This window comes from Oryctolagus cuniculus, chromosome 8 (assembly GCF_964237555.1).
Source record: "Oryctolagus cuniculus chromosome 8, mOryCun1.1, whole genome shotgun sequence".
Lineage (NCBI taxonomy): Eukaryota > Metazoa > Chordata > Mammalia > Lagomorpha > Leporidae > Oryctolagus > Oryctolagus cuniculus.
In genome coordinates this window covers 19,063,732-19,086,169 of record NC_091439.1, presented here as the reverse complement: position 1 = coordinate 19,086,169, position 22,438 = coordinate 19,063,732, and the positions used below count along the sequence as shown (strand labels likewise).

Here is a 22,438-nt window from a genome sequence, read left to right as displayed (position 1 = left end):
CTTCGCAAGCACTGGGGTTCTGGAAGTTCGACGGTGTCCTCCGAAGACTCCGAGGCCGATCAGTACTCGGATTGTGGTCGGGGAAGGCCGTTCTTGCGTTTCAGCTGAGATGCCGCGAGGCCGCAACGCAGGAGGCCCGGAGTCTGCGGGACAAGCACTGAGCGGTAAGAGGCCCCGCAGCGCGCCCGTGCCCGGCCCTTCCCTGGGCCCCGGGTGGCCCCCACCCCCAACCCACCCCCACACACTGCTTTTCTCTGTCCGTGGAGGAGGGAGACAGAGTGATCCTTAGAACTGATAAGAGCTCTCAAAAGGAAGACGTGGGGCGCAGTCGCCTCCCTAGAAGTGCAGAAAAGACGCCCTGGCCTGGGGTCCCTGCGTGGGACTGAGAAGTTGCCCCTGCGTTCAGGGTCTCTCCCGCCCTGGCCTGCGGCCCCTGCGGGGGTGTGAGAAGGTGTCCCTGCGTTCAGGGTCTCTCCTGGCACCGCCCGCGCCTTCCCTGCCAGGTTCCAGCAGGAGGTCTGCGACCTGCAAGCAGGGCGTTGAGGCCCAGGGCCTGCGCCTTTCACGCCCAGCTCTGCCTGAGCCCGCAGCGGGCGCCCCCTCTTGCCTTCCTGTTATTCCGCTGCCTGCCGCTGCCAGGAGGTCCGTCTCTTCTACTTACCCCTCTTCCTATGTCCCCGGCCCTTCTGCTCCCTCCACGATCCCCCCCCCCATGGTCCTCCTCCCTCCACCATCCCCCCCACCCGTGGTCCTCCTCCCTCCACCATCCCCCCCATACACCTGTGGTCCTCCTCCCTCCACCATCTCCCCACACCCCTGGTCCTCCTCCCTCCTCCATCCCCCACACCCCTGGTCCTCCTCCCTCCACCATCCCCCACACCCCTGGTCCTCCTCCCTCCACCATCCCCCCACACCCATGGTCCTCCTCCCTCCACCATCCCCCCACACCCATGGTCCTCCTCCCTCCACCATCCCCCCACACCCATGGTCCTCCTCCCTCCACCATCCCCCCACACCCATCGTCCTCCTCCCTCCACCATCCCCCCACACCCCTGGTCCTCCTCCCTCCACCATCCCCCACACCCCTGGTCCTCCTCCCTCCACCATCCCCCACACCCCTGGTCCTCCTCCCTCCACCATCCCCCACACCCCTGGTCCTCCTCCCTCCACCATCCCCCCACACCCCTGGTCCTCCTCCCTCCACCATCCCCCCACACCCCTGGTCCTCCTCCCTCCACCATCCCCCCACACCCCTGGTCCTCCTTCCTCCACCATCCCCCCACACCCATGGTCCTCCTCCCTCCACCATCCCCCCACACCCATGGTCCGCCCACCTCCACCCCCACAACACACACCGCCTCCTCCACACCACGGTTGTCCTCCTCTCCTGAGCCCACAGCCCTCCTCCCTCTGTGGTCCTCTTCCTCCTCCCCAGCACCCTAGCCCTTCTTCCGCCAGGATCTGCCTCCTTCCTTCACCGTGCCCCTCCCAGCAGCCACAGGACAGCTCCTGGCCTCCTCCTACACCTTCCCGTTAGGCGATCCTCCTCCCCAGCACGCCCCGGGGCCTCCCCTCGGCCCCGACCCGCCTTCTCCCGGCCCCGGATCGTGCCGCCCACACGGCCCGGCCCGCCTCCTTCTCCTCCCCCAGCGGTGCGCGGCGAGCTGGCGGGAGGCCCCGGCACCGCCTCACCAGGCGCGCGGGGAGAAGCCCCCCGCCGCCGCCGCCCGGGGCCACAGAGGGCCACAACTACTGCGGCGGCGTCGTGGGGAGGCCCGGGCCGGGGTAGGACTGGGGCAGCCTCCCAGCCCTGCCCGCGGCCCAGGCCCGCCCTCACGCCCCGCTCCCCTTAAGCCCGGTTTCCCGAGACTGCCAGGGTGGAAAGCTCCTTGCAAGTTGCCTCTCCCCCCTCCCCACCCCCAGACTCCTAGTGGGTATTTTTGGCCTTTAGTCCAGGTTGGGCTAAATGCGTTCCAGGGGAGCCATCTGGGCTGATTCCCGGGAACCTTTCCTATGGTTTCCATTAAACTCGCCAAAACCGTGCATTGGAAACGCAGCCCTGGAGCCACTCAGGAACCTCCAGGATTTTTGCCCTGGCAGCTTCACTGGAGAATCTCAGGCAGAGGGAGGCAGAGGCCTTTGCTGGAGCTCGCAGCCCGGTGTCTGGGACCTAGAAACCCTGGGCCTGTGCTGTGGTCACTACTCTTACTACAAGGAAATACAGCTCTCCATCGTCGGACTGGCCACCAGGCATTCACTCAGTACTTTTTAAAAAACTGGGTGCAAAGCCTAGCTTATAAGAATTCTGTTTTATTTTATTTTTTAAAATATTTATTTGAGAGGCAGTGTTAACAGTGAGAGGGAGAGGCAGAGAAAGGTCTTCCATCTGCTGGTCCACTCCCCAAATGGCCACAGCAGCCAGAGCTGGGCCCATCTGAAGCCAGGAGCTTCTTCAGGGTCTTCCACACGGGTGTAGGGGCCCAAGCGCCTGGGCCAGCCTCAGCTGCTTTCCCAGGTGCATTAGCAGGGAGCTGGATTGGAAGTGGAGCAGCTGGGACTCCCAACTGGAGCCCATATGGGATGATGACACTGCAGGCAGAAGCTTAACCTTCTACACCACAGAGCCGGCTCCGTTCTGATCTTAAACACCAATGTCAAGGCCTCACAGAGGAGTTTACAAAAATAACCTGGCCGCGGAAATTCCATTTGACGGTAACCTGGGAATGGGTGGGTCTGTGTCACCTCCTTCCCTGGCCCCCATTCCTCTCTCCTGGAAGGGCAGGAAACATGTTAACTTGTGGAAAGTCGTGCCTCACATGGGAGTTAGGGTTTGCCATCCCAGAAAGAGGGAACAGGCCGATTCCTATAGTCATGGACGTCACAACACGATGTTCCTCAGTGTTCACCAGACACCAGGCTGTGACTCACTGAGGAGACTCGGGAGGAGGGGGCGGGCACTGCGGCCCAGAGGCTGAGCCACGTAGAACTTCCACGTCCCGCATCGGAAGGCCTAGGATCCTGTCCCACTTCTGCTAATGAGCGCCCTGGGAAGCAGCAGGTGATGGTTCAAGTACTTGGGACCCTGCACCCACATGGGAGCCCCAGATGAAGATCCTGGCCTGGCCCAAACCCAGCTGTCCAACTGTGTGGGCGTTTGGGAAGAAAACCATCAGATGGAAGATCTCTCTCTCTCTTTCTCTCTCTCTCTCTCTTCCTCTCTCTTCCTCCCTCTCTGCCTTACAAATCAATAAGCATCCAACAGCAACAACACAGGTGGCTGGCTTGGGGAAGGTGGCGTGGTGTATGAGTGAAGCACTGATTCTCCCAGTACTGTGGCCTAGTGGGAGGCAGGAGGGTGGGAGGAGAGCCGGTCAGCCGCTGCGTTCTCGTACACGGGTGTGTGTGGGGGGGGCTTGGGCAGCAGGCCCCTTGCTCTCCGCCTTTCACCTGCAGTGCAGTCTCTGCTCCACATCTCGCCTCTCTGGGGAGGTACAGCCTTTCCCTGCCTTCCCCAGACTTGGGTTTTTCTCCTTTCTCTCCCTCGTCTTTCCTTTCTGTCCCCTCACCCCCACCCCGACCGTGCGGTTTTATTTGGGTTTTTAAAATGAAACCAGGTGCTGCCTAAAACAAAAGCAAAGGAAGAACAAGGAAAGACTACCCAATGCCCAAGGAATGCGCTGCGTTTTATGACTCAGGCTGTCCTGGCAGAGCACCGCGACTGACACGGAGAGGTGGGTGGCCGGGAGCACGGACCATACATGGCCGCCCTGGCCTCCCCAGATAGGCACGGTCAAGGCAGCCTGTGACTCATTTCACAACACCAGAGCCTCTTGTTCTTTGTGGAACGAGACTTCCCGGAGGCTAGAGTCAAATGATCACCAGCTCTCCCCGCCGGGGCTGTCTTGGTCTGCTGGAGCAGGGGCCACCCTGAGGTTTGGAGGGGAGCGGAGCCCAGGCAGGAGGCCATCGCTGGGAAAGGAGCAGGCTTGGACTTGGGCAAGGGCGTTGGTGCATTTAAGAGATGAATAACATGTAAGCTGCAAAGTGACAGGAAAATTAGCGTGTATTGTAGTGGAGACAATGGTTTGAGAGTCCCAGGTGGCACACTGCTGCAGTGACTGGGAGGAGGGGCGGGCGGGGGAGGTCCCAGGAACCAGAGGGGGCTGTCCTTTGCAGCAGTGTAGTGCTGGGGCAGGGTGGGGGTGAGGGTGGGGGTGGGGTGTCTAGTGTGCCATTCCTAATGCAATCAGAGGGAGTAACCAATGGCAAGAGGGGTGGACTTTGCATAAGCCCCAGAGAGACACCAGGCACACATCCCCACATTCTGGGAATTCTTTTCAAATGAGCAGGGTAATGGGGGGAGGTGTACATTTTTCCTGTTACTAAGAGACAGGCCCAGAAAGCTGAGCGCTAAGGAGAATGTCTCCTTCTCTTCCTCCTCTCCCCCAGCCAAGGGGTGGTGGGAGGGCTCTGATCTTGGGTGACAAGGATGTGCTTTTGCTCCCTTCATTCTGCAGGCCTGGGTTAAGGGACTGATGGCGTTCCTCCTCCTGTCCCCACTCACCTCCACCAGAGGAGGCTGTCACTTTTCAGATGAGAATGATCCTTGACTGGCTTAAACGAGATCTCCATGTAGAGCAGCCGCATGGCATCACGGCTGGTTTTTCCTTTTCCTCTCTCTCTCTCTCTCTCTTTTTTTTTTTTTTTTTTGTTTTCCTTTCCACGAGATGCACTTGAAAAGCTATCGTGACGTTTTCATAATTGCAGGAAAAGCTCCGCATAACTTTTTCATTAGCATCTACTTACCTGGAAAAAGAGAGTCTTTTAAGGATGGTGACTTCATAAATATTTATAGAGTGAACAGGCGTCACCCTGGTGCTGCGTGAGAGAGAATGGGCTCATTCAGTTTTATTTATGATGTGACGCTTGGGTGAGTGACATCCGTCACCTGGGTCGGTCCTACGCTCCGTTCCACTGCAGCTTGTTTATGGAGTGATTATGCTGGCAAATATTTGCTATATTTAGGCCCTCTCCTCTCCAAACTCCTTTGAGTCCCTTCAGGTCCCCAAATCAGTAAAAAGCGAAGCATATGGTCTCAGGAAGATTTGAACCCTAATGACAAGGCACAGGGGCTTAAACAAATGCCGTGGAAGCGTTTGGTGAGCCAGGAGGCAATTAGAGCGGGGTTGCTGACTCTGTTGCAGCACTCAGACACTAAGGAGGTTTTCTTGGGCCTCTGTGTAGCAGGTGAGGTGCTCAGCTGGGGTTGAAAGGTTTTGACAGGTGACAAGTGCAGCTTCGGGTGGTGAGTGAAGGATGCTTATGAAACGCTTCCTTCCCAGGGAGCTTTCTCTGCAGAGGATCTCACAGGCTCTGAGATCTCTCACTGTATGCCCAGGACTTGGGGAGGTGTGGGGGGGGGGGGAGCTCCAGGACCTCCACTGGGTCAAGGTCTCTGGTGTGACCTGGGTCCTTCCCCTCTCCCAGCCACACCTGGTCCCTGGCTGGGGCAGCAGGTGCCCTCCGCCAGCTGGTTAGGGAGGTGCACATGCCCTGACCCAGGCATTTCAGGCTGGCCTTCGGCCTGTTAGGACTCAGTATTTACCTCTGATCGACTTGACTACCTATTGTTTATGCTGGGAAGGACCAGGTCTTGGCACAGGGGCCTGCAGCATTGCCAGCATTTTATTTTTAGAGACAGGAAAATGTCTGCTTTTTGGCAGCTGCTGTTTTTCTGGCACACACTAGGGATGGCGTAAAAAAGTTCAAGTGAGAGATTCCAAGCCCTAAATTCATGGCATATGACATAGGCAGCAGCAGTATGAGCCTCGCAACAGGAGCCTTTGTGGAGCCCAAGATCTTTCATCCGAGGGCCTCCTGGGCAGAGCAGGAGCCCTGCTGCTGTCCCCTGGCAGTGAGAGTGCCCTTGCCCATAAACCACAAAGCCTGGACATCTCATGAAACCCTTCTGAGCTCATCAGCCAGTCTGGAGTATCATTGTTCTCACCTTCCCTGTTCTCGTCCACCATAGTCTAGTCCGGTATGATAGGGAGAATAAGAACAAGAGCCAGTGTTGCTCTACTAAATTTCAGGTCTGTCAACTCTTCTCAGATCCAGAGGTGTCGTCACCATGACTGTAGAAGGCTGCCAGTGTCCATGGCACAAGGGATCACTAAACTCAGCAACTGTGTTTCCAAGTTTGGCTGGAGTTCATATTTTCCTAACATGGTTCCCTCTTAAAAGCATATTTTGTAGGTCCTGTGGTTCTGGCAACTGGCAATCTATCTGAAAGCATTTTGTGAAAAGCATTTCCCAGTGACATACAAGGGATCTTCAGAAACTTCATGGAGCATATGATTTATGAAAAAACTATCCATTGAATTTCATATTCTTTTTTGTACCAAAACAAACCTATCTTTTAATTCCATTTTCCATGAACCTTTTGAAATCTCCTTATATCATGCAAATGTAGAATAGAATGGAAATAAATAATTAAGTTGTGTTTTCTACCTTCCTTTCTTCCCAACCTTTGAAAAAAGATCACTTTCTCATAACAAAAATAAACATGAATATATTAATACACTCTCCTTGACCACTTACAGTCCTCGCTTATAGCCGAAGACTACCTTTTAGATTCAGTTTTCTAATTGCTGGAATACATCCTGTGATAGGTTTTCTTTTGTCATCTTCTCTGTCAGAGAGTGAGTCATGCATTTTTCTGAGGGCCTGTGTGTCTGAGAATTTATTCTGACCTCTGAATGTTCATCTGGCTTGTTAGAGAACTCTGAGTACAGGTGTATTTTTCCTGATCATTTCTAAGCTGAAACGGCTGCTGTTGACGAGCAGTCTCCTATAGATCTGAATCTTTCTCCTTGGTGGGAAGTTGCTCTCTATCCTGTTAATACCTTGTAGGATTGTCTTAGTTCTATTTTGATATCACTGTGTGTGACTTTATTTGTAAAGGGAAGGAAAGGCACTTTCCACCTGAAGATTCAGGTCTTTCTTTAGTTCTAGGATGTGGGGTGGGGAAGAAGAAATCCGAAAGGTTAAATTGATCCATAAAATCAAGTACAGAGGGAGAGAGGGAAGGGCCTGTGTGGCCCAAGTTCTGGAGGGGGTTTTAAGAGGCTATAGAAAAAGAGAGAGAAGTAAGGCTTGGAGAGATTCGTTGCTGGTTAAGGAAAACAGGTAAAGCAGACTTTTAAGATCTTAAAAATATACTCCTCTCTTTGCTGCTTCATGGAAAATCTAAGACTCAAGTTGCTGTTAATTGTATTTTTTCTGTGGGAGTATTGTCTATGTGATTTGATGCTGAGGCCTAACCACAAGACTGCCATGGGTTACAGTGAGTTACATAAATAATTCTTGCTGATTAACCAAAAATCTCTCTCTGGCTCTCTCTCTTTTTTGCATATCCAAGCCATAATTTCTTCTTTGGTAGAATGAGAAGTGGAACTGGATGCCCTGACATCCCACTTGTTTCTCTGTAACTCTCTTTCCCTGTATGTCGTTCGTGTATCATCTCCTGCCTATAAGTTCTCTTCAGTGGCTGGTAGCTTCTGAGAAGCACAGACAAATACTTTGTTCCCTTATTTAGTGATCTCACTTGTCGTAAGATGAGCTATTATGAAGAGATATAGATTTGGACAGAAAAGGCAGCACAGTGACCAAGACTCCAGCACAACAGGACTCTTAGCTTGGGGTCTGACCTGTGCAACTCTGCCCAGCTGCCCAGTTCACTACTCTAGGCTGAGGAGGCTGTCCCACTGATTGTGTAGGTCCGTGCATTGCGGCTGATGTGGCACAGAGGGGCAAGGTTTGAGAAAGGTTCACACTCAAGCTGGTATTCAGCCTACACTAGCACCCTGAACAAGATGCAAACCAACATTAAATTAGGCTCTTTCACTCTCTTCCTGAACCCTTGTCATTGACTTGGATCTTATTTTATCGTATGTGTATGTTGCCTTTTTAAAAAAGATTTATTTATTTATTTGAAAGAGTAACAGAGAGAGAGAGAGAGAGGTCTTCCATCTGATGATTCACTCCTTAATTGGCCGCGACGGGCTGGAGCTGTGCCGATCCGAAGCCAGGAACCAGGAGCTTCTTCCAGGTCTCCTGTGTGGGTGCAGGGGACCAAGGACCTGGGCCGTCTTCTACTGCTTTCCCAGGCCATGGCAGAGAGCTGGATCAGAAGAGGAGCAGCTGAGACTAGAACCGGCACCCATATGGGATGCTGGTGCTTCAGGCCAGGGCATTAATCCACTGCGCCACAGCGCTAGCCCCTGTATATTGCCTTTTAAAAAGAGCTAAAAACACTTGTTAAACTTCTAAACATGTAAGGAATATAGGAAAACCATTGAGCGCCCAAATTCTCCTCTGAGCACCCAAATTCTCCTCGCTTTGGATTGCATGAAGGTGTTTTATTCCACGTCAAACATTTCATTTCATGTCTAACGTGAAAATGTTCCATAGGATGAGACAGGACACAGATTCAGCCCATGTCATGAGTTACTCTTCTGATGGAAAGGGAACTGGCGACTGAGTAGCTCCAGGCCCAAGACCCCTGACACAGTCTGAGCTCTCAGCTGTCAGATGCTGCCATTCGCACTAGAATTCAAGACAGGGGTTCCCTCGGTCTGGGTGAGCAGGGATGCCTGTGTCCTACTAACACAGTCCTCTCCTGGGACCTTTTTCAGATGTGTCCATACATAGTGATGACACCATGCTGGGTGGCTGTCCGATGGCTTCAGGTAGAGCCAGGAAGGGAGTGAGGTCTCAAGAAGTGCCAAGGCTGTAAAGGTCACGTTCTGCTGACCTCACCAGCAGCCAACCTTGCAGTTCTAGACTGCAAGTTTTCCCTGTTCCGTCCACCCCCAGGGAGGGGAAAATGCTATCCATATCATAGTTATCTCTCATTTCTGCAATGAGGTTTTCCTAAGTATGTTCTATGAAAAAGCAGCTTGCATTCGCTCTCTAACTTCCGGATGCTGTAGTTGTCATTTTGGGTTCCTCGGTAATTAATTGTAGCTCCCGCTCATCCAGTTGCCTACCCGCCCCTTCGTCTTCTCTCCAGCCTGCATGTTGAACAATCAATGCCTTCTACTTTGGTGCGTGAATCCCCTTCTGAAACTCGGTGCCCAGGCAATGGACTCACGTCTTATTGAGGGATTCTAAAATACCGACCACCTCTTGTTTTTGGACTTCTAGGTTTTCATAAAGCAGCATTTGTAAGCCCAGACCCGCCTCTGGACGATATGTGACAAGTTCCCAGCGGTTGCCATTACCGCGAGGTGCTCCCCTCAGCACCCTGGAGTTGTCGCTTCCTGTGTTTGCCGCCTTGGTGGACGAGCCCACCACGGTGACACACACTGTGCTTCTCGGAGTGCGGGCTGCGAGGCTCTGCCAGATGGTCCCCTTCAGAGCGAATGCTTTCAGTGTGGTAATGTTTGTATTTGTGTGTCTGGCATGAATTAATAATTTTCTCATGGTATTGAATAAAACCCAGCTTATTTAATTTCTATCGCATAAACCCGGTTCCTTTCTTCCCCTTCTGTCTGTTGAGGGTGATTTTATTCCTGCTGGCGATGCGGCAGCAAGAGCAGGCAGTGGGACTGTGCTGTTGCCGACTCTCCAGCTGCAGGACTGGAGATCCAATCCTTCCCCATCCGGGTTAGGTCTGCAGCACTCAGCAGGCTGAGCTGCCCTTGAGCTGCCTCCTGGTGGCCCACGTACCAGAGTGCCAGGTTGAGTCCTGGCTGCTCCACTCCAGATCCGGCTTGCTGCTCGTGTGCCTCACAAGGCAGCTGGTGACAGCCCTGCTGCCCATATGGGAGACCTGGACTCAGTTCCTGCCTTCTGGCTGTGGCCTGGCCCAGCCCTGGCTATTGCAGATGTTTGGGAAGTGAACCAGCAGGTGGAAGATCTCTCTCTCTCTCTGTCTCTCTCTGTTTCTCTCTCTCTCTCTTCTCTGTCTCTCTGCTTTTCAAATAAATAAATAATTCTTAAAAAACAAAAAAGAAAGTGACAGGACAACGTGAGACCTGGGCTTTAAGGTAAACGACCACTTTTAAGCTGCAAGGTTTACCTCCTAGCTCTAACCTTTCGGTATTGACTCAGACTGGGCTGGCTGGCCACATTCGTCTTTTTATTTTAAACCTTCCAAGCCTTCTCCCCCCACCCAGATGGGAATCCTTGTTTTATAATTCTGGCAGCAGCAGAAGGGTGAGGGGTTGGGCGAGTCCGACTTTCCATCCTTCGGCTTCGTGTTTTGTGCTTGTCCAGACTTTGTATTTAGCGGGAGTGGTATTGAGTGTTGTACACGTAGCCTCTGTTTCCTGTGGATGCCTTTTGTCCTGGCCAGCAGCCACAGCAGGATGGCGTGGAGCCGGTCCGCGTGCACTTTGGAGGATGAGTTGACACCAAGAAGAAAGGGAAAGCTGGTTTGGGGTGTGGCTGGGGAGGAGGACACCAGCTGTGTACATGGATGGGGTAGGGACTGGGAGAAAGTGAGAGTTCCCAGGGTGGACATGGAAGACTTGGCATCTCTGGGGAAGAGCTAGGTATGCATGAACCTCCTTTCACTACTAACTTTAGGATAGGAAGAGACACCTGTCCCGGCCACCAGCTCCTCACCCCGGAGTCATTCTTTAACTCGTTAGAATTTGGTTTCCATTCCACCAAGGTGGCATCCTTAAAGATCGCCAAGGACCGTCAAAGTGCTAAAGGCTATGGGATTCAACCTCACCCTACTCAAACTTCTGTACAGTTTTACATGCCATTCTCTCCATCAGCCTTTTTTTTTTTTTTTTTTTTTTGAAAGGCAGAGTGGACAGTGAGAGAGAGAGAGAGAGAGAGAGAAAGGTCTTCCTTTGCCGTTGGTTCACCCTCCAATGGCTGCCGCGGCCGGCGTGCTGTGGCCGGCGCACCGCGCTGATCTGATGTCAAGAGCCAGGTACTTCTCCTGGTCTCCCATGGGGTGCAGGGCCCAAGCACTTGGGCCATCCTCCACTGCCTTCCCGGGCCACAGCAGAGAGCTGACCTGGAAGAGGGGCAACCGGGACAGAATCCGGCGCCCCAACCGGGACTAGAACCTAGTGTGCCGGCGCCGCAAGGCGGAGGATTAGCCTAGTGAGCCGCGGCGCCGGCCTCCATCAGCTTTTCTGATGACACATTTCTCCTCCTTCTCTGGTGTTTCCACCGCCTCCGCCTCCTCCACCCTGTCTGTGCCCCCAGCCTCCACTGGCGTTGGCATCTCCCACAGTTGGGTTTCTGGCACATTTATTGCTGTTGCTGCCATGGCGTCATCACCTCCCCTGCTGTCTTCAGACATCCTGGCCACATCTACAAGTCTGATCGTGGACTTTCTTCTGAGCTCCATCCTCTCTACATGGGAAAGTCCCATTCCATGCACAGGGCTGGACCTAGCGAGGATGCCGCATTCCAGGATTGAAGAAGGGAAAAGACAGGACAGAGGCATGGGATATTTGTCAGAGAAGAGTAACAGGACTCTGTGATGGATTTGCTGTCCTAAGGGAGGGAGGAAGAAAAGGAGGCAGGAGGTAAAAGGGCAAAGCTGATTCCAAGTTTTGTAGCTTGGGAACTGGGAAGACGAGACCCCACCCCTGGTGGGCCAGAGAGGGAAGACGATGACTGGTTCAGTTTAGGATGATCTGAATACACCTCATTTCTCTGCCTTTTCTGCCTCTTGAGTCTTTCTGTCTTAGGGTTGCTACAATTATCTTCCTAAAACACACGTCTAATCCTGCCATTCTCCTCCAATTTTGTGTTGTTCTCAGTAACCACAGAGTTGTTTCAGTAGAGACAGAGTGGGACTCAGCCTCCCTGACAAGCCCTATGCAAGCTGGCTTTGTTTGGTTTCACTGGAATCTTCCAGCATGACAGAATCCACCATGGCACTTCTCACCTTCTTGCCTTTGCTCAAGCTGTTCTTGCAATCTGGAGTGCCCTCCCCACTTTCCCTGCCTGCAGAAATCCTACTCAGTCTTTAGATTGCAGATTGCACACGATGTCCTCCATAAAGCCTCCTCCTTTTCCCCCCGTTAGCACTAGGAGCCACCTATTCGGTATCTCTCCAGCAGTTTGTGTGTGCCTCTCTGGTGTTACAGTGCATTTGCTCAAACACACGTCTTCCGATGGTTGGTAGACTCCTTAAAGCTAGAGGAACTAGCTCATCTGTCTCCCTTCCTTTACTAGCTGCTAGCGACTGACTCTCCATGGATTTGTTGCTCATTAAATAATAAATGAAAAGAAGAGGGAGTCATTGGTAGGAGGGACATCTGAGGAAGAGAAATAGATAGACTTGGACTCATTCTGTAGTATTGTTCAGCTGGGATGGGAACTTCATGTTGTGAACAACAGGTGTGGAGAGTAACGATGGTGGAGGCATTGGATTATGGGTAATGTTAGGGGCTCATCGTTAGACACAGAATCCTGTAACACAGAACCATGCATGTACACATTTAGCCTCTCATCCACAGGCAGTAAGCCGAACTGAAAAGTCCTTCCTCAGCGGGAAATTATTATTCTGTCCATTTAAAAAGATACACAGCCTCTTCGTGTAACCAAGACTCCTGCATATTTGGCTCTTGCTGCTGCTATGTCCATTGTCTGATGCCATAAAGAGACGGGACCTTGACGGAGGGTGCAGCGATGACCCGTTGCTATGCCTGTTTATTCATTGTACAAAAGTTGGGCAAGGAGGTATGCTGATAAATGAGATTTCTTTGACCCTTAATTATTCCTTTCACATGTTAGACTCTTTCATCAACCTGTTTTTATTTTCAGCAGCACAAAGGAACAACAGAAAAATAGTCTTTTCAAACAAATCTTAGAATAAGAACACTGACCGTCTCCCTTCTGAGTGCTTGGACACAGACATAGCTATTACGTTACACCTGTGTCGTGCGTGAGTTCTGCACATCTTCCTATGTATGCTCTGTGTGTGTATGGAGTCCGCCATCAGGCTGTGCTTGTTCTAATCTTCCACTAGGGAAAGAACTGCTTGTCATGTATTAGAAATGGAAGGAAACAGCGAAGACCCTAATTCTGAATATTTTAAGATTTGATGAACTATTCCCTCTGAGTGCAGCTACTCTGTTCTGCCTCAGGTTCCTAGGGAAGTTACACGCACAGAGAAAATGCCCGGAAGACAGAATCTTACTTCTAGCTGGGTTGTCACTCCCAACCCATTTGTTGGATCTCCGTTTGTGGTAAGTTGGGACAGTTAGTTTGGGTTTTAAGGCTGGCTCCAGAGGCCTGGGTAGACTTTTTTTTTTTTTAAGGTTTATTTATTTATTTGAAAGACAGAATGACAGAGAGAGAGGGAGATCAAGAGAGAAAGAGATCTTTGATCTGCTGGGTCACTTACCAAATGACTGCAGCAGCTGTGGCTGGGCCAGGCCAAAGCCGGGAGCCTGGAGCTCTATCCGGGTCTCCCCCATGGGTGCCAGGGACTCAGTACTGGGCCACCTTCTGCTGCTTTGGTAGGCTCAGTAGTAAGAGCAGTATAAAGCAGAGTAGCCGGCACTCGATGGGCGCTTTGCTGCAGAATCAGGCATCCCAGGTGCACCCCAAGCCGGCACCTGGACTGGGTAATTTTGGGGACTCATGCGCCTTTCCCAGGTCAGGGTGGCTTTTCAGGGTGGGAGGCATCGCATATGCGTGTCAAGTGCCTTCTCCCTAACGGAGTGCTAGAGAGCACCGTCCTGTTAGAGAACTCCAATGAGAAGGGGCTCTAAAGAGAGCCTGCGTATGGTGAGAGCCTTTGCCGGTTGCTCCTGCGCCAACATCTCCGGGCCTGAGTATCGTGACCCAAGGCTGTCCTTGACTGCCCATCCATCGGTCCTTCTCCGGAGCGGGGAGCAAGGGGCTTTGAGCTAAGGCAGCAGGTTGGATGTGTGGCTGGGCAGCCAACACTGATCTAGAGGCCAATGCGATGGCCACATTCATGCAAAGTGAAGCCATTTTATCGGATGCTTCTGTTCCTCACATCACAAGGTCGCCTTTTTGCTCCATCTGCGGCCAGGGTCAATTGGGAACACCTCCCTTTGGCTTTGCCATGAAGCTCTTGCTGTCGGTCCCAAGTCGTCTTTGCCACCTCTGTGGCTGCCTGTGGGACCTACTCAGTCCTCCTGTTTAGGGGCAAACCTGGCTGTGCCCCTGGATTCACCTCCTCGGGGGCTACTCTCAGCTTTCCTCCTCCTATCCGCGGAGCTGTCATGTCTGAGAAACACTCACACAGCGCCGCACGAGAGTCCTAAGGGACTGCATCCCAGTTGTCCCCAGGAATAAGCAGCGCGGCCGTGCGCTCTGGGATGAGCGCTCCCTTCCTCACTGCCTCCCTCTCACTTTCGTTCTTGGAATTGCTTCCCCCAAAATGGTGAGACTCAAGCCTTTCGTCAGGGCTTGCTCTTTTGGTGAACAGAGAAAGTAGATAGATGGATATAGATGGACAGATGGAGAGATGATAGACAGATGGAGGTGAGCAGATACAGGATGGATGATCTTTGCCATCTGAAAATGCCAGTCAGACTCATTGCACAGAGACTCTCCCGACAGGCATTCTTATTTGAAATGGGACACGGGTGACATGGCTTGGCGATCTTCACAGCACGCACTGTGAAGCTGTGGTCAGCTACCTAGGAAATGCATCTCGCTACCTGGAAGTCCTCGAGCTTGGACGAGCCTCACCTTTCTGGGCTGATCTGGGTGGAGCCCTGCAGTCTGGCTCAAGGATGGCTGGGTGACTCCTTGGTCCTCGCCCAGCGCATGCTCTCTCCCTGCTTGTCTGATGGTGGGGGCAGTGAGTTACTTCCCCATGTCTCTGCAGACATGGGGAGCCTTCCCACCCGAGGGAAGTGCCTGGGAGCTCGCTTTCATAATGCATTTAGAGTTCCTGGGGTGAAAGTCTTTGTAAAATGAGATGGAATATAAGAATATTTAGTATATTCTTTCATTGTGCTAAAACTCAGACACCATTCATTGTACTCATTAAAAGGAGCCATCCACTTTTCTACAGCAAACATTTGAAAGTGGCGGCCTGAGAGTTGAGCAGACCCCTGGGGGAGGCTGGAAGCAGTTGGGTGGGGGCACACAGAGTTGGACAGAGGGAGTGGGCGGGGCTGAACCTCTGAACCCTCCTCTGGCTAACCTCTAACTCATCTAACCAGATTAAGTACCCACAATCTGGTAAATTATGTTTAAACCCCCCTCAAAATGTCTGCAGGCAATCCAAACTTGGTGATTTGCCTTTAATCAGAAGACAAACATTTGAAGTGGGCAGGAAAAAAAAATGTTTTCAGTTGTTTTCTTTTCTCCCCTGAGAAAACACGGAGGGGCCCTCTTGGCGATCATGTCTGTAGGAGGAAGCTTGGCTCTTTGTTCTTTAGAACGAGTCACGGCTCTGTGTTAGAGAGGAAGGGATCTTCGAGATCATCCAGCTAGACCTCTCTTTGTACAGGATGCTCAGTAAATGGTTTGTCATCATCACATCCCTGGTTCATGTCTGGGCTAGGCTTCAAGTTCAAGTGGTCAGCTCTGTGGTGATGTCCCTCAGGAACGAAAGCCATTCTATGAGATCCAGATATTCTCACTAAATAGGGTAGAAAACCACTGGTAGGGGCTAGAGGAGGGGAATGAATAAATTTTATAGTCTCAGTTGAGTTTGGTTCTCTGCTTCAGATCTGCCTGTTTGGGAAACCTAGAACTCATTAAATGATCCATACCTTACTGGAACGAAAGGGATTTCCTTTCTAAGAGGCTATGGCAGTTGGCTTTCCTTTTCCCTTTGGTAATACCTACCAGTGTGAGCAGAATTTGCATTTTCTTGTTTTACAGATCCAACTCTCAAGGAAGAACTGTGAATGAGAAATCTACTTCATAAAGAAGAACAGGTGTTGATGAATAACCTGGACAGGGGTAGAACGGGGGTCTTGGACTGCGTTTCACTCATCTCCGGGGCTTTTTTTTTACGGACATTTGCCTTAGTAAATTGTAGCTGTTCACAAAATAAACTCCATTTTGTATGAGACTCCTCTGTTCCGGGCAAACACTGTAGGTAAGAATGCTGCCTGCACCACCTGGAATATTTGTGATTTCCGGCTCCTTGGGGCTGCAATCCGAGCCTTCCAGGGTACCCTCTTACCTGGTGATCTTGCTCTCAGGTTCCAAGCTGTTGCTGGGAGGGAGCCCAGTTGTACGTTCTGGGTCTTCCGGAGGCACGGATGGAATCCCTCGCCGCTGTCGCCTTGCCTCCCTCTCTACCCCCACCACACCTGGAGCCCCTCCTGGCGCTCTCGCTGGGGTGATTTTACACCTGTTTTTTGGCAACTGCTGAGGTGCACCTTCCCCTTATTGCCAGCTGCCCGTGACCTCTGGTAGGCAAGAGATCCTATGTGGTGCTCTTGACCATGGGTGAGGAGCTAGAGGTGCTCAACCACAAGCCTTGGGGCTTCTCCTGGCTTCCTGGGGGCCAGGGCTGGGGCTGTGTTAAACGCGCAGGCTTAGTTTGTGGATGGCCACAAAGTGAACAGTCAGCCACAGACACGTTATAGAAGACAAGGCCTTGGGTGTCTGCTTAAAATCTATTTCTGTAGCATGACAGTGGGAAAAGTGTCTGTGTTCTTGGATTTAAATGCAAACAAAGGCCAGATGACTGGCCAGCTTAGAGATGCCCGGATCCCATGCTGTAGAGATGGGAGGGGCCGTCTGTCCTGTCGTGAGCAGCTCTGCTCCCAGACCCATCCTCAGACGTCACTGGGAGCCCATTTCAGGGGAGAAGATGACCAGGCTGAGGGCGATGTTCTTTATATCGCTACCTGCAGGGAGAACAGGAGGTAGCGGCGCAGTCTAAGGCCAAACAAGAGAAGCCACTCGTGCCTCCGGTGCAGGCAACAATCAAAGCAGTCGGGTATATTTTATTACTCTCACTAAATATCAGTCACCTCGACACAAAATTGGTACTTGACTCAAACAGGAAAACTTGATTCAGTCATGTGCATTCCACCCATTTCTTGGATGGAAATAGTGTCTGATTAGCGTCTGGCCATTTTCAGTGTGGTTTCTCTTGTATTATCCATTTTTTCCCCCTAAAGTAAATCTGATCATTTTAAATGTTAGAGAGAAGTGGTTCACAATTTCTTGAAATAAGCAAAGGACATTATATTTATAAGCTTGCAAGTTGTGAACCAGGCAAAACATTCTCATCTGCTGCTTTATGTATTTTTATCAATCATCACAGATTCCTGGGGAAGGTCTCCAATGGGCAGAGTTTTAAAATGGATTTTTAAAAAGTGTTGTTTTAACCTACAAGTGTGATTTTCCTTTTTTTGTTTTTGTTTTTTTGTCTCATTGTCTGTCCCTGGTATTTCTCTTGAACAGTGAATTATTATTACTTGCATTTGGGTAGATGATTGTTTAGCTTGCAAAACATGACACTCCCCCCGCCCCCATTAGTTGCCCAATTTCATTAAGATAAATGGAGTTATTCATCTGGTTTTTCCTTCCCTTTGGCTATGGGGTCACTAGAATGATGTAGAGCAGGAGAGGGAAAGGCTGGCGAATACTGTGAAATGTCACTAAACAATTTCAGGAAGGAGCCAGCGCCACTGCACTGAATGATAGATACGCTCTCAACCCTGACGGCTGTTAGTGCTTATATAATAACAGTGTGCATCGTCACCATGGGTGTCCAAACCCTGGGTTTTGTAATAGCTATCACTAGGAGTGGATATTTCCCAAATCTGGTTGAAATGCACTGAAAAGCAGAAAACAGAACAAAGCAAGACCAACCTAACCCTGAGACTAATAAGTAGTTGAGGATGGCAACCAAGAAAATAAAAAAAAAAGAAACAAGAGTATAGCCAACCTTTTTTTTAATTAGAGTATATTATACTTTCAAACTGGATACACTAGAAATTGGCAATGCAACATAAGATGCGAAGGAATATACCAGTTACTGTCAAAATGACCCTGTACAGCCTTGTAATGCAAAAAGCTTTATACAATACAAATTTTCAGTAATGTACACAAACCTTGACAGTATGATCATCAGAACATAATATGAAGAGTTAAAAAAAGGATAGAAGAAAGTGCTGAGAACCCTAACTGCGTTACTATATGGAAAAATAAGCTTTCATTGAAGAATGCATAGTGAAATCAGAATTGGGGTTACTTGGCAGGTGAATTTCTCAAAGATGTTAGTGTTTTACACGGAAAGGATATCTATGGAACACATCCTTCCCTGAGTATCAAACTGCAAACCAAATTCAGGGCTACACATTATCTAGGTGGAATCTGAAAAATGCTGTAGATTTTTCCTTTATTAATAACAACAATAATATAAAAAGTCAAACAAACTCCAAACACACCTTTTCTCACTCAGAAAACTTTTATAATTTACCAGAAAGATTGATGACTCTTTCCAAAGTGCTAAAAAAGTTGCCCAATTTTATTAAGCATTACTAAGTCATTCAAATACAAGTTCAGTGGCAAGCAGTGAAATGCATGGCATTTGAGCAGTCAATGTCTCCTTCCATCACTCCTCTTGCTCTAGAACGTTCTGACCTTAGGGCCTCCTATTGCACAAGTGGCATGCTAGAAAACCTACAGTCCTAACCATTCGCGCCACCCTTTCAGGTTTTGAACCTGCTGGTGCTTAAGTGTGAGTCGCCTGTTCCGCCAGCCCCTGTGGGATCACCAAGGCCCTCTTTCCTATCATCACTGAACTTGTAATTTTGAAAACACATTATTAGCCAAGTGGCATGTTCTCCATTATATGGGAATAAAGACATGACTTAAAGGAAAACAACACAACCCACCCGAAAGCCCAGTATTCTTGGAGTGTGTTGTCCATAACCGTCTATAGTGTCTTTTACTGAGACATGGACAGGGTGAGGTTGATCAGCATCTCGAACACAGCTTCTGCTGGAGAATGACTGAGGGTTCTGGGAGCTTCCTGCCTGAGCTGGTTGGGCCTCCGCGCCCCCGTGGCCATCCCCTTAGTGTAAACAGGTTTGCCAGGACGCCGAGCAGGCACCCCACACCGGGCCGGATGGCCAGGGAAGGGAAATGTAGCACACCTGCCAGCTCTGGGGGCAGCAGGGTTAGAGCGGAGGGCGGCGGGGACACCGTGGTGTGGGGACCGACAGCACAGTCTTCTGGCTTCCTGTGCAACAGGATTCATTTCCAGGGGGCTCTGAGCGAACCAAACTGAGTAGAGGAAGAAAAATCAGGGAGGCTTTTGTTTTTTTTTTTCCCCTGGTGAAATAGGTGAAAAAAAAAAAAAAAAAATCCCAACTCCAGCCTGAGACATGACGGGAATTGGCAACAGGGTGAGAAAGTGTTCCCCGTCCGCCTGTTCTTCCACAGATGAAGAACGTACAAATCGCCACAGTCCAACTCTGTTCTCACACAAAGCACATTTCTTCCTGCTCTTTCAGCCTGTTTCACACAGGAGATTCTGCTCTCTCAAAAACACAAGCAATGAACGTATTCATCCAAGAGTTTTTCTCCTTTTTAAATCACCCATTGCTTTTTAAGATGAGCGAAGGGTTACTCAACCAATCCACACCTGCTTCCTGTTGCAATAAAGTGCTGCACATACACTGTCATTTTAATGACCACAAAGTAAGAGCTTTAAATAAGTATAAAGTTAGCCTCCTAGCAGGTACGTCTACCAGGCGTTAACAAAATGGAATACAGAATCACTAACAGCATGGAGGATACCGCTACAGCCAGAGGATCTGCAAACACAATGGAAACTTCTCAGGGGCAGGAACTGAACCAGAGGACTAAACAGCACCTTTTTGTTGTGTCCTTACAGGTCAAAGAGGTTGTGGCTAAATTGTCAAACATACAGTCTACTCATTCCATAAAAAAGGTACATTTTCTTCCTTTTATTTTACTTTTTTTTTCAGATGAGAAACAAAAACTAGTGCAAGACCAAAGCACTGTGCAAAACTGCCATTTCTTTTTTTTCTTTTTTTTTTTTTTTTTTTTTTTTTAGTCTGAGCATTTATACCCAGAATTTATCCAAACCCCTTTTAATCTCCTTGGCTGGATTTATGAACCATAAAATTTTTAATTCATACAATTTTTTTCCTGCAAACAAATGGTAACCACTGAATTAATACATCTCATATATATATATAATCTGCCCTTAAAAAAAAAAACGATGTCCTGCGTGCGTGCGTGCGTGCGCCATACACATCACTGACGTACGGGCACACACACACACACACACACCAGACTTCAGTTGTGTGAAGTCAGCTGCAGTGCTGCGGGATACTTCCTGGACAGGGCAGCCACTGGAGCCCGTGCAGCTTCCTCCCCAGAGGAGAACTGAGAACCAGGGCTCCGGCAGCCCTGTAGGAGCCCACCCTCCCTGCATCCACTCAGCACCGGGCCCTACCGCTCTGCAGCCGTAAAACAGAGAGGGGAGGTGTGAGGGAGCTCGGAGAGAGACCCGAGTGGATGAACAGCCCAGGAGGGAAGAGAAGGTTGGTCGCTGTTAAAGAAGCCGGGACGAGGGCTGTACAAGAGCAACGTCATGGCGCTCGACGCGCGCGCGGCTCTTCCGGAATCCACAAGCGCCCATGCGCCCCACTCACCCGACAGAAAACCAAATGCACCGGTATCTTAAGCTTACAAGTGCTGATTGCAATTAAGGACACTCTCTTTAGGGTTTAACGAGACAGAATTCCTTTCAGAGCAAAGAAGGAAGAAGGGCTGAGGGCGGAGTGGGTGGCTGGGGAGGCATGCCTCTCAAGGTAGAAGTATGCAGGAGGTGACCTCTCGGGAGAGTGGGTAAAGCAGCTTTTCAGGTCAATGCAATAGGTATACACACAGAGCCAATTCTCTACTCCTTACTAAAGATATACAGTACACGTGGTGCAGACCCCGGGGGGTCTGTAGGTTTTGCAGCAACATACACCTGCTGGGGTTGTGTTTTTAAGTTTTGTGGGTTATTTTGTTTTGTTTGTGTCTTTGTCTCTTTTGTTTTTGGTACAGACCGTGGCTGTCCTCAGACAGTCTCTGCTCTCTCTCGCAGTCCGAGATAGGCGAGGAAGGAGTGTTTCGGGGAGGGGATGCTGGGAGGCGCAGTCTGAGGCCGGGGAGGGTGGAATGTGAGATCCAAGTGGTTCTTGGGGTATAACATTGTCAAGGGAATGAGATGGGCAAAATCCGAGTTCCGGTACTTGTCTACGCGCAAGGGGGAGCCGTTGAAGGCCAGCGCCTTGAGTGCCAGGTTGGGCTCCGAGCTGCTGCCGTGGGCGGCGGACAGGGCCACGGTCTGCAGAGCCTGCGAGGCCGACATGACCGACAGGGGAGACAAGAGGTTCCGGGAGCTCCCCACGACCAGCAGCGGGGCCCCGGGGCCGGCCGCTTCCTTGGGGGCCGCGCACAGCCCCTTCTTGTCCTCCGGGGGGCACTCCCCGCTCTGGTGCTTCTTCACGTGGCGGCTGAAGACGAAAGGGTGTGTGGTCTTGAACAGGCACTCTTCGCAGCTGAAGGTCTGGCGGGGGGCGTGCTTCAGCTTCTTGTGCAGGTTGAGATTGTCCTTGCGCTTGCAGCTGTAGCTGCACTGGTCACAGTGGAAGGGCCGCTCCCCGGTGTGCACGCGCACGTGCTCGATGAGCTTGTTGGCGGTCTTGGACAGGTAGCCGCACTGGTCGCACTTGTAGTGGTTGCCCAGGCGATGCTCCCGGGTGTGCGTCTCCAGCTCCAGCTGGTTGGCCTTCACCGTCTGGCAGATCCGGCACTTGTACTCCATCTTGTAGTGGGTCTTGAGGTGGCACTCCATAGCAGCGGGGCGGTTGGTGGAATAAATGCAGAATGGGCACCTGCCGGGGTGGGGGTGGGGAAGCAAGGGCAAGCGAGGTTCAGCCAGAAGGGTTGGGCGGCAGCCCTGCTTCTCCCCATCCCCACCGCCGCCCCCACTCCTCACCACCCTCCCCAGTCTCCGAGGCCTGGCCTGGCCTGGCCAGCCCAGCCCAGCCCTGCCGCCTCTCAGGGGTGGGGATGGCCTCGTGGGCTTTCACCGCTGTCAGAGCTGCCCCCTGCTAGGGAGGAGCTCCGACCAGCTCCGCTCAGCCTGCTCTGGGTCTCCTGGCTGGAACAGCCAACGGCAGCCCGCCCACACCAGGGGGAGCAGAGAGGGTCCGAGGTTATAAATAAGTTGGTGCTCCCCGCCAGCCCCCTCCCCCCGCGCCCCTCCGGCCCCCTGGAGCCCTCCCCACTCCCCTCGGGGCAGCGCGGAGGTCTAAACCTCCTGACCTCCCCTCTCAATGGGAGCAACACAAAGAATGGACTTTTCATGCACCACACCAAGCACACGCAGAAAGGCTAAGAGGTCTGGAAGAACAGCTTATAGGGGGAGAGCTACCTCCAGCAAACAGAAAGTCACAGGGGGCAGAGTCGT

At 51.3% G+C, this 22,438-nt stretch overlaps 2 protein-coding genes across 18 annotated transcripts in view; one reads left to right on the top strand and one right to left on the bottom strand.

Moving 5' to 3' along the window:
• C8H4orf51 (chromosome 8 C4orf51 homolog) overlaps window positions 1-16,048 on the top strand; it is a 75,474-nt gene extending 59,426 nt beyond the window's left edge. For 8 of the 12 annotated variants that reach the window (XR_007909395.2, XM_070047484.1, XM_070047482.1 and 5 more), the window contains 2 exons: window positions 1-164; window positions 15,856-16,048. Coding sequence is in view for 7 of the 12 variants with exons in the window: in XM_070047484.1 (XP_069903585.1) it covers window positions 1-161 (161 nt within the window). In the remaining 5 variants the exon portion in view is untranslated. Of the gene's footprint in view, window positions 165-9,207; window positions 9,440-13,127; window positions 13,230-15,855 lie in introns of all 12 variants that reach the window. The other 4 variants (XR_007909396.2, XR_007909393.2, XR_007909397.2 and 1 more) reach the window with 2 other exon arrangements.
• Window positions 16,049-17,874: 1,826 nt separating this feature from the next.
• ZNF827 (zinc finger protein 827) overlaps window positions 17,875-22,438 on the bottom strand; it is a 189,329-nt gene continuing 184,765 nt past the window's right edge. For 3 of the 6 annotated variants that reach the window (XM_051820031.2, XM_051820028.2, XM_051820023.2), the window contains one exon: window positions 17,875-21,860. Coding sequence is in view for 1 of the 6 variants with exons in the window: in XM_051820023.2 (XP_051675983.1) it covers window positions 21,041-21,860 (820 nt within the window). In the remaining 5 variants the exon portion in view is untranslated. The remainder of the gene's footprint in view (window positions 21,861-22,438) is intronic. The other 3 variants (XM_070047469.1, XM_051820025.2, XM_051820032.2) reach the window with 3 other exon arrangements.